The sequence below is a fragment of the Papilio polytes genome, unplaced genomic scaffold (assembly GCF_000836215.1).
Source record: "Papilio polytes unplaced genomic scaffold, Ppol_1.0 DF821289.1, whole genome shotgun sequence".
NCBI lineage: Eukaryota > Metazoa > Arthropoda > Insecta > Lepidoptera > Papilionidae > Papilio > Papilio polytes.
Window position 1 is genome coordinate 3976337 of NW_013527915.1, and position 10488 is coordinate 3986824.

General features: G+C 32.0%; 1 protein-coding gene across 5 annotated transcripts in view; it reads left to right on the forward strand.

Moving 5' to 3' along the window:
• LOC106109297 (syntaxin-1A) overlaps positions 1-10266 on the forward strand; it is a 48579-nt gene extending 38313 nt beyond the window's left edge. Inside the window, exons 4-9 of one of the 5 annotated variants that reach the window (XM_013290742.1) lie at positions 734-808; positions 1297-1553; positions 2026-2163; positions 2702-2812; positions 7499-7613; positions 9846-9933. In XM_013290742.1, coding sequence (XP_013146196.1) covers positions 734-808; positions 1297-1553; positions 2026-2163; positions 2702-2812; positions 7499-7579 — 662 coding nt within the window. In that variant the 3' untranslated portion in view covers positions 7580-7613; positions 9846-9933. Of the gene's footprint in view, positions 1-733; positions 809-1296; positions 1554-2025; positions 2164-2701; positions 2813-3451; positions 3563-4487; positions 4785-7498; positions 7614-7706; positions 7996-9845 lie in introns of those variants that run through there. The other 4 variants (XM_013290741.1, XM_013290745.1, XM_013290744.1 and 1 more) reach the window with 4 other exon arrangements.
• The last annotated feature ends 222 nt before the right edge of the window (positions 10267-10488 follow it).

Sequence of the window (10488 nt, forward strand, 5' to 3'; positions counted from 1 at the left end):
TTGCGATGTTATAATAGCTTCTAGTATTCTCTGTATCGAAGCGTCTGTAACAATATAAACAGTTAATTTATTTGCGACTTCATAAACGTTTCTTATGGCTCTACAGGGAATGCGTGGGATTAAGAATCGAGCAGATACGATGTTTGTTACTTGATTTATATCTATAAATAGATTGTTTTGCGTAATTTGATACTGTTATAGTTTGTTAATTGCTTTAAAATGCTCATTTTTCTATGCAGGTTGCGCACCATATTGTTCTACTATCTTCTTTCTGTCTTCGTCGAGTCTAACGCATGTATTTGTTTAATTACTGTTGCAGCGTTGTAAGTGCTGCTTAATATTTAGTCGCTATGATTATAGAAGGGAAATACCACGACTTGCTGGTGACTTGCAATGTGGGTGGATGTTTAATCACTTGATAGACAGTTAAATCCGCTTAGTCAGACCTATATATAACTATGATTCGAGTTCAGAATACGGTTTAAAATCTGTATAAAAAACACGTAACTTAACGAAATCTTATAATGGAGTGTGATGTAACTTAAGAGCTTTTTTATAAAAGCTCTTAGTTTCTTTATACTAAATAGTACTCATGTAATTTAAGTTCTTTTAGTCAAAATGAAACTTTATAATATACTGAAACCAGTTAAAACTGTCTATTCAGTTATTTTTGGGTACATAAGTTGTTTTTAAAATATTTTGTACTTATGTTGCATATTTTCTTTAATTTCAGAAACAAAGCACGAATTAGAAGATCTCATGGCTGATATTAAGAAAACTGCCAACAAAGTTAGAGGAAAGTTAAAACGTAAGTGATTTTTCCATTATCGATAACAATCCGCCTTATCGGTGGACGGTCGGCTGAACAGAACTTTCTTAAGCCTGTCTACTGCGATGTTTAAGGGAGCGATAAAATACCTTATACATAGACATTGTATAGACATTTTATATCTTTCTCCCTTTAAATTTCACTGCGCTCTTGAAGATAAATTTAATTTGTAAAGAGCTTACATTGTTCGCTTTCTCAATGTGATCTCGTTTTGTAATCCCCTTTTATTTTGCTTGATGCGATAAACCATTATTTCTTAAAGATATAAAACGGAAGGTTTTTCTCATTCCCGGAATTAAGCCTTAGAATGTCGTTATGATTTTGGATTACCTTATCTTTAGAGAGCACATTTTTTAATTTGACTTGAAAACAGCACATTCAAGAATATGTTACGATAGTTCGAAATGTAATGTCAATGTAAATATCTATACCCTATTATAAATTGGCTTATCATAAACAATCGACAGACATAGAGCAGAACATCGAGCAGGAGGAGCACTCGAACAAATCGTCTGCCGATCTGAGGATAAGAAAGACGCAGCACTCGACGTTGTCGCGCAAGTTCGTCGAGGTGATGACGGAGTACAACCGCACGCAGACCGACTATAGGGACCGCTGCAAGAATAGGATACTCCGCCAGCTCGAGATCACCGGCCGGGCTACCACCGATGATGAGCTCGAGGCTATGCTCGAGCAGGACAACCCTGCCGTGTTCACGCAAGGCGTAAGTATAGACATCCAAACTTTAAAACGGCTTCTAATGTCTCACAAGACGCTCCTTAGAATTCATTTTATAGGTACTGTTTGGAATGAAGTCCAGATATAACATTTTACTACATTACATACTGTTTTGTCATTATAATGGTCATCATTGTCCATTAATATCCAACAATATTAAGCCAATTTGCAGATATCAAAAATGTCATTGTTTTTTTCAGCGAGATGTAAAATAAAGATACGTCAATAAGTCACAAACGCCGACTGTTGTAACGTTGCCAAATGTTAAAATGAAGTCAATGTTTTATTTGTTTCCTTTACCGCAGCGTACGGTTCATTAAACAATATCAAAATGAGAAATCGACTTCCCTGAATCGAATGGCCTTCCCTTATTGTGCGCTTGTTAACTGTTGTACATTGTTTTTAGAACTATTGACTTTATAAATTTCGGTACTCATGTATGTGGTATGTGTTTCCAGATAATAATGGAAACGCAGCAAGCGAAGCAGACGCTGGCGGACATCGAGGCGCGGCACGCTGATATCATCAAGCTGGAGACTTCCATCCGCGAGCTACACGACATGTTCATGGACATGGCCATGCTCGTCGAGAGTCAGGTCAACACTTACTTATTTCACACGTACACTACACGCTTCCTCCACTGCTGAAAGTAAACCTTACGGTGATACCAGAAGATGGGGTTTCACTCTTAGTTAACCCTTAGGGCCTGTCCCATCAAATTATAAATTATCTGATAACAAACCAACATGTAATAAACTAAAATATGTAATGAAAATATTAGATTTTGTGCCCTTATCCGACAGTGACGTCATTTTTAAGCTATCTGAGCTTCTATCAGCCAGTGGTGGGACAGGTTAGTCTTCTGTAGTCTACTTTTGCTGTATCGATCCGTTCTTGACCTCCATTTGACCAGCCATTGCTATATACATTGTGTGAAAGTTGCAATGTTGTTTATACCAAAGGTTGTTAAAGAAGTTAAAGGGAAGGTGATTAAGGTGGATTCAAACGTTGCCAAATGAACCATTGTGTTCTATGTTCGACGTTAAGATCAAGGCATGTTATGATATTTGAGGTAACAAATGGCCATATTTTGAGTGAGCTATAGTAATGTTAACGAAGCATCTATGGGTACAGGGTGAAATGATCGACCGCATTGAGTATCATGTTGAGCACGCGGTGGACTATGTCCAAACTGCGACACAAGACACAAAGAAGGCCCTAAAGTATCAGAGCAAAGCCCGACGGGTGAGTTTCACATTCCAACGTCGGATCATTCGTTGCTAATGCGTTTTGTTTTGTTTGTCTCTCCCCTGACCGCTCCCCAACCTTACCCTACATCAATTTCCTGTATCATGTTTTGTTCGAAACGTTCTTATCATTCCCGTATTTTGTTTACGTTGACGATCCGGTGATTGGTTCACACCATTTTTACTTTAACCGTTAATTTAATACCACGTGTGCATCCACGATTTTCGCTTTAAATGTTATCATACTAACTGTTGTCTCTCAAACTAACACTGGATGGTAATGGGCTTCTTACTCTATATACTCTACATACTATCTTTGTATCACTGACTTTGACTTTGGTTTTGGTGTGTGCGTAATTTGCCTCTTCTTATTTCGTTATGTTTGTCTTATCTATGTACGTCGAGCCTAACATGTAACATACAAACTATTGTAACAACAAAAATATGTATACAAAACATGTCACCTATAAAATAACCCACTTGTACTTATGGATATAACGTTAGGTGTTTCGGGAATAATGAACATAACTCCGGTGTTAGGTGTATTTGCTTAAGCGTTCTAAACCCGTATGAACCAATCGGCGGTGTAAGGATCGTGGGTCCCTTCCCTCCTAATGGCGACCCTTAGCGCGCGCAGGGCGAACTCATAGACCGCATTGAGTACCACGTGACGGAGACAACGGACTACGTAGACTCCGGCCACAGGGAACTGGAGAGCGCCCACCACTGGGCTCAGCAGGCGAGGAAGGTAAACACCCACTTGGTACATCTAAGGTCAAACTTATCATTCGGTTATACTTTACTCGAATATAATATCTCTTTCCACTCGAAATAACAATGTATACACTAAAAGAATTGTCTATAAAGCACATAATGTAAAGTATCTTAAGAAAACCCTTGTCTAATGTCTCTTCAATTTACATATAAAATTTTATAGGGAAGGTTCCAATAAATTGATTTACATGTCAATCAAGTATTTCAAAACATCTTTTCCAACTTACTATATTCTTTAACTTTCCTATTGAAGTGTGCAATTAAAGTGCATGGTTTTTATCTAAATATGCATGTATTTAAAACTAATAACAAGTGACGAGAACAGCTCGGAACAATTCAAGAGCATAATTTGTTTTGTTAATAAAAAAATTATTATGGACAAGTGAATTTGTCAATTTTTACTAGAACATTTAGTTATTTAAGAAACAATAGGTCAAAAATATCACACTTGTTACATTATTTTATATTTTTAATTGTGTTCTTCTATATTTTTTTTAATTTCGCAAATGTAATCGTCATTGTTTTTACTAGAGTTCTCCAATAGAGAGTGCCATTAACTGGTTGTCTGTGGCTTTGACACGATGCACACGCATACTGATTGTATATATGTATTTTATGTGGCTCTTGTTTGTTGTATTTGCGGAATGCTTTGGTTTTGCGGGCAAATGGGAAGCTTCAATATATTCATAAGTAATTTAATTGAAAATAGTTTTTGTTGTCTTTTTAGAATATAACATGATAGAGAATTCTATTGATACTGATGTAATTTTAATATTTAATAATATTAATAATTATTTAAGATATTTTTCATGTTAACATGAAACTGAGATTCTAATTTAAACCACAGGCTATAACCATTGCAGAGGTTATATTTTATTGTTTTCCTTTTATCGTTACAGAAAAAAATCTTCATCATAATATGCCTGTCTGTTACGCTGGTTATATTAATAATTTTACTCGCGGTCCTGCTCACGTAAACAACAAAAGAAGAATACGTTTTGACGAAACAGCGAGAGAACAATGCAGAACATTGCTAATTACGATTAATTTTTGCATTATTATTCGACAGTTTTAGTCACACGCAGTTTGTACTAAGTTGCATAACGAATTATTGGATTTGTTATGCTTACTTTTCTGCTCTGTGGATGTTAAGAAAATACAAACACGATACCGTACTGGAAACAAACATTGCAAAATGAAATATTACATCTCTTTTTCAGATTGCAAGCCTAATTTAGGAACAAAATTCGGACATGCTTAAGAAAATATTAAAAATAAAATTGTATTAAAAAAAAAACATTTTTTTTTAATATTACCTTATGCATGTCCGAATTTTAAAATAGATGAGCATATTGTTTAAACGCGAGGAAAAATATTCATTTGTAATCTTTGTTTTCATCGAAATTATTTTATTTTTAATGGTGCATTACATATTAATACGAATTCTTTTCATATTTACATAAAATATCATATAGAAGTATATTCAACAAAAAAATTCAAACACATATTGAAAATAATATGTATTCCTAGTAAATACGTAGCTAAAACTTGTAATTGGGCATTTTTTATTTATTTTATTATTTATTATATATTGATTATTTTTTTATTTTATATATTGATATTACTTTACTTTCTTTACCTGCCTAAACACAAAATCCCGGTGTAATTGAATTAAAAAAATAAATTAAAAACGGAATTGTAGATAGAGTAAGCAAGCACAATTAAAATGTCCATATACCAGGCTTTGAAATGTAATAAACAATCGCACTCGGAGTCACTTAATGGTTACGTAGACTCGGTAAGTGTAGATTTCTCATAAATCATTACAAGCCTCCTTCAGTTAACACTTAACGTCTCTGAGTGCAAAGACAATATTTATGAAGTGCAATAAATTGATTGTGCTTTAGTTTTAAGTTAATTCTGGTGTTACCAGCTGTGTATAAGATTATTTTAGTATCTGTATATAACTATTAGTTCGTGTTCGGATGTGTTTGAGAATGATTGAATGTGTTACTAAATCGATTAGTCTATGGTGTCTATAAACATATGTTTGTCTCTGTCTATTCAAAGAGAAGCAGCCCTAGAGACACATATTGTTGTTTCTTTTTTTTAAACAGAGTGAAAGGGATATGTTTGTGCATGTGAACATGTACACCAGCCAATGCACATTGTTATTGGTTGAGTTTTTGCTGTATTTGCGCTCCGCTCATAATAGGGTACCGAAATTAAAGTACACAAAATATTAATTATTAATAGTGATCTGGATTTAAAATGACTAGTTACTGAAGGAATTACTAATCATGCACAATAATATGCGTCAGTAATGACGTCACAGAGGCGCTATTGTACAATGTACAATAATATTTAGGGCCTGTCCCACCAAATTGTAAATTGTCTGATGACAATACAAACGTGTAAAATATGTGATGGAAATATCGTATTTTGTTCCGTTATCTTTGAGCCTCTATCAGACAATGGTGGAACAGGTCCTAAATAACCGAAAACAAAGATGTTTTTGAAAAGTAAACGGGATTTTAACTATTATGTTATCGTGCATGCATAGTACATTCGTTATTTAGCACAAATCAATTTATTTTCATATTAACTGTAAGCTTTTCCTAATGAAATGTTACTAATGTTGCGCCCAGTATTTACTTAGTCTATGCACAAAGTTATAACTAACTTATTGTTTATTTTTAATATGTTTAAATACATAGTACTTATGTTTTGTTTCCGATGATAAATAAAAAAATCATCGTTCATATCTAGATTAATAGTATTCATACGAAGTTATATTTCGAATGATCATATATTGTGTGCATTTACTACAAGCATTTTATGTAATATGTACATTATTATATACAAGGTTTTTGAATTATCTGTGCATGTTAAATTATTTGAATGATCATTTAGAGATTTTTTTTACAAATTAAATACAGAATAATGCTTTTCCAGATGACGTATTAAAAAATCTTGTTATTTATTTCGTTACTTGTATGCTTCGTAACCGAGGCTTTACTATTTATTTAAAATATATTGAAATAAAGTTACTTTAACCACATAAGTGAGTAACAAATGGCAACATATTTATCAGTATTTACTTAGTAAAATAAAAAATATACAATGTAATTACGTCATCTATAAAAGCAGTAAATAATAGCACTTATGTATTTAATTAAAAGACTGTGAATTATAATTTAATGCCATTTTCATTATTATTAATTATTACTTAATTATGTAAACCTGGCGGAGGTTTTGTATTTCATTAAGTATAGTTAAGTTCTGATTGTTTTTATTCCTTCAGAATGAAGGGGAAGTTACAAAGTTATTTCTTATACGCGAATATTATGAGAATAGAACTAATTGTATCGATTTTTTTCGTTTGGTACTATTTCTTTTTTCGTCTAAAGGGTAAATAGAGGTGCTAAAAATCATGATTATTTCAGACATCACACTTTATGTATTAATTTTTTCTAAGGTACAATAATAGACCTCAAATTTTTTTTTAAATAAGTGATTTGGAGAAAATCGTTATAATTAGTTTTATTCGAATTAGGAAAGTTGTTTACAATTGTATATTTTAATAATTTACTCACGATGTAAATATGTTTAAAAATACTTTAAAAAATTACATTTATTTATTTTATTTTATTTATTTTTATTTTAACACCTTTTTACTACCCGGTAAGGCAAATAACGCACCAACACCCTACGAAATGAAGCCTCATTGCAAATTCCTTTGACATATTTAATACAGCTAGAGCTAGTTCAATATAAATTTTACATGTTTTTATCATTTAATATTGCCATGTTAAATATTTGAATTACAAAAAACTATGGAGGTATATCGGCGTTAGTTGCCGAGGACAAGTGTAAAGCGTACTGTTGCATGGGCACCCGACAAGCACAGAAGAAGATCATGATCCTAGTGTGTCTGCTAATACTGGGCCTCATCCTGGTCGGCTACGTGTCCAGCCAGTTCACCGGCTGAGCCAAGCCCCGACCACCGCGCCCTATGCTCAAAGGTAACTTCATGCCAACGGCGAACTAACACCACACGTGGTATGTTAGCTCGCCGGTATTTTACCATAGACTAATATATTATTTCCTCTATGCAGAAGAAGATTATGATCATGCTGTGCCTCCTCGTGCTCGGCCTGATCGCGACCGGATACGTCTATAACACCTTCTTCTAAACGGCAACCGGGCCAGGTTTGAGCGTCAATTGCGCTTATAGACAGCATCTATAGTTAGACGATACGAGACATTGTAGTTGCCGATTTAGGTATCGGAATCGCTTTACGACTCATGAATTAGGCCGCTCATTGGAAATAAATCGTTTTATGCATGCGCAATACATCGTCAAATACATATAATATTTTTAAATTTAATAAGTAATACCGTATACGTATTGATTTTTAACTCTCTAGGTATGCAAGCACATAAAAATACATTTATTTATCAATATCAGTCCTGAAAATCTTTTTAAAAAATTAGTGTCTCATGTCCGACTTTGTAAGTTAACTAAAATTGGATAGTGTTTCTTTTTTTCAACTTTCTTCTTTTATTTATTATTTTTCTATCTTTTTATCCTACGAATAGAAAGATACTGCCTCTTTGTTTGAAATCCCAGCAAAAATTCTATAAGCACATGCTATTTATCAAAATTCTTGAACAAAACCTCGCTTTTTTTTAAAGTCTTTTATCCATAACCTGTTTCACTAGTCCAAAATAAGTAATAAAAATTATCTAACAACTAAATTTCATTGGAATATCACTAACAATAACTAATTCACCAAAAAAACATATTTATAAATATCATTTTATCATTTATAAAGCTAATCATTGAAAATATCTACATATAGTTTTAAATTTATGCATGAAGATAATTCAAGTGATGATAAATAAAATCGAAATTATATTGGAAATATAAAAACTACAGAAAAAAAAATATGGTATTTTGTTTTTGGCATCAGAGTTTACCAATTTTACAATATTGTAATTTAAGCTATTATCTAGTATAGACTTCATCTGAAAATAATGCACCTTATTAGTATTTTATTTGGAGAATTCTGATGCGTACTATTTATCATTGCTTTTTTAAAATATAAGGGGATTCTGTCCGATTAATCCTAAATTCGAACAAAAAAAGTTGGACTCCCCTATTTCTCACTAATATACAAGCACCTATCTATTTTCCGCACTCCTATTTTTAAGTTTTTCTTCTACTTTTACTATTAAACTAATATTTATTTTTTATATTTATAGATATTTCATATAATTTAATAAACACTTGAATATTTAAGTATAATTTTATTATTATAATCGCATTGAAAAATTAAAAAAATGTTTAGAAAAGTTAGATAACTAGGTAATATTAATAATACGATTATTAGCATTAATAGTAATAGCTTCAGCAGTATATACCTACGTGCAGTATTTACTTCAATATATTTAAGGGTAATACATACATAACCAAACTAAATAGAAAAAAACTAGAAGCTTTGCACATAAATATTAGTCAAATATATTAATTACAATTTATGAGCAATTTAAATTATTGATAAGGTCCGTCTAAATATAAAATAACAATTATAATCGATTATTTTATTTGTTTTACTGTGATAATAAAAATACTAAATTTGTTGGGGCTTAATGTTTTGAAGGTAGGCAAATTATCCTCTATCAACAACCATTATACTGACAAGAAAACTAGTTAAGAGAACTACAGGTGTTGTCAGCAGGTTAGCAGTGGTGTAAAAATTTACAATTATTCAGCTCGTATGCTGGGATGCCTTCTTTAACGCATTGCTGTCATTGATATTTTTGTAGATACGAACGTCAATATATCTAAAAATCAACGATTCTATACGACTACATAAATAACGTCGCACAATTTCACTTTAACAGCATGGCTAACATAGAGGAATACAATCTGGCATTGGCATGATCATATAAGATTTCATAGTTTGTCTAATTTATTTTTTTTATAATTGTATATTATATGAGGACAATGGACTATGCCATTCGGACAAGAATGTAAACTTTTATATACTTTTTATACTTGACGTAATTTGTAATAGCTAATTTTTAACGAAGTCTTCAAATAAGAGAAGGTCCCTTAATTGTGTTTTGTCTAGAAGTGAAGTAAAATATATTATTTCATAATATTTTTTAGATAAATATAAATTTTACTAATCAATGTATATTAATTTTCTTAATATTATGACTATATTATGTTGTTTTTATATTTCCAGGACAATCAAGCAAAGAATACGTTGCATTCATGTGCCTGCGCCCCCCGTCTGGCCACAACACCAGAGCCCAGCGAATCATTCATACCCAATGTATATCATTCCCACTATTTATCTTTAAGGTTATTGTATTTAATCGTTTGCCTTTAAAATTTACGTAATTTACGTTTCAATTTAAAAAGTGAACAGTATTTTTTTGTCAAATATCTTAATTGACATTCACATTGCCGCGAAAGTGACCGAAAGCGATGCGTGTACGAAAGTATACGAAATGAAATTTCGGTTTCGTTTGCTGGTAAATGGTTCGTTGGAAATTAAACCAATGTCCGGATCGTATCAAAATTGGATACGCTTCGTTTATTCGGCATTGTTACTGAATATGTTATTAAAAATCTATTTATATGTTATTTTGTGTATCGATGTTAATTACTGCATTTATTTGTTACATTTTGTTAAAGTCGCTGTAACCTGTGATTTTTAACGATGTATTTTTTTTTACTTTATTTAATTTTCATACGCATTTACTAATTAAAATCATGATTTAGTTACATTAAGGTTGCATCGACTTTCTAATTATTTATACGTAGGTATTATATTTCTCAATATCATAAATTAGTAAATTCGTAGATCATTTCGATACGTTAAC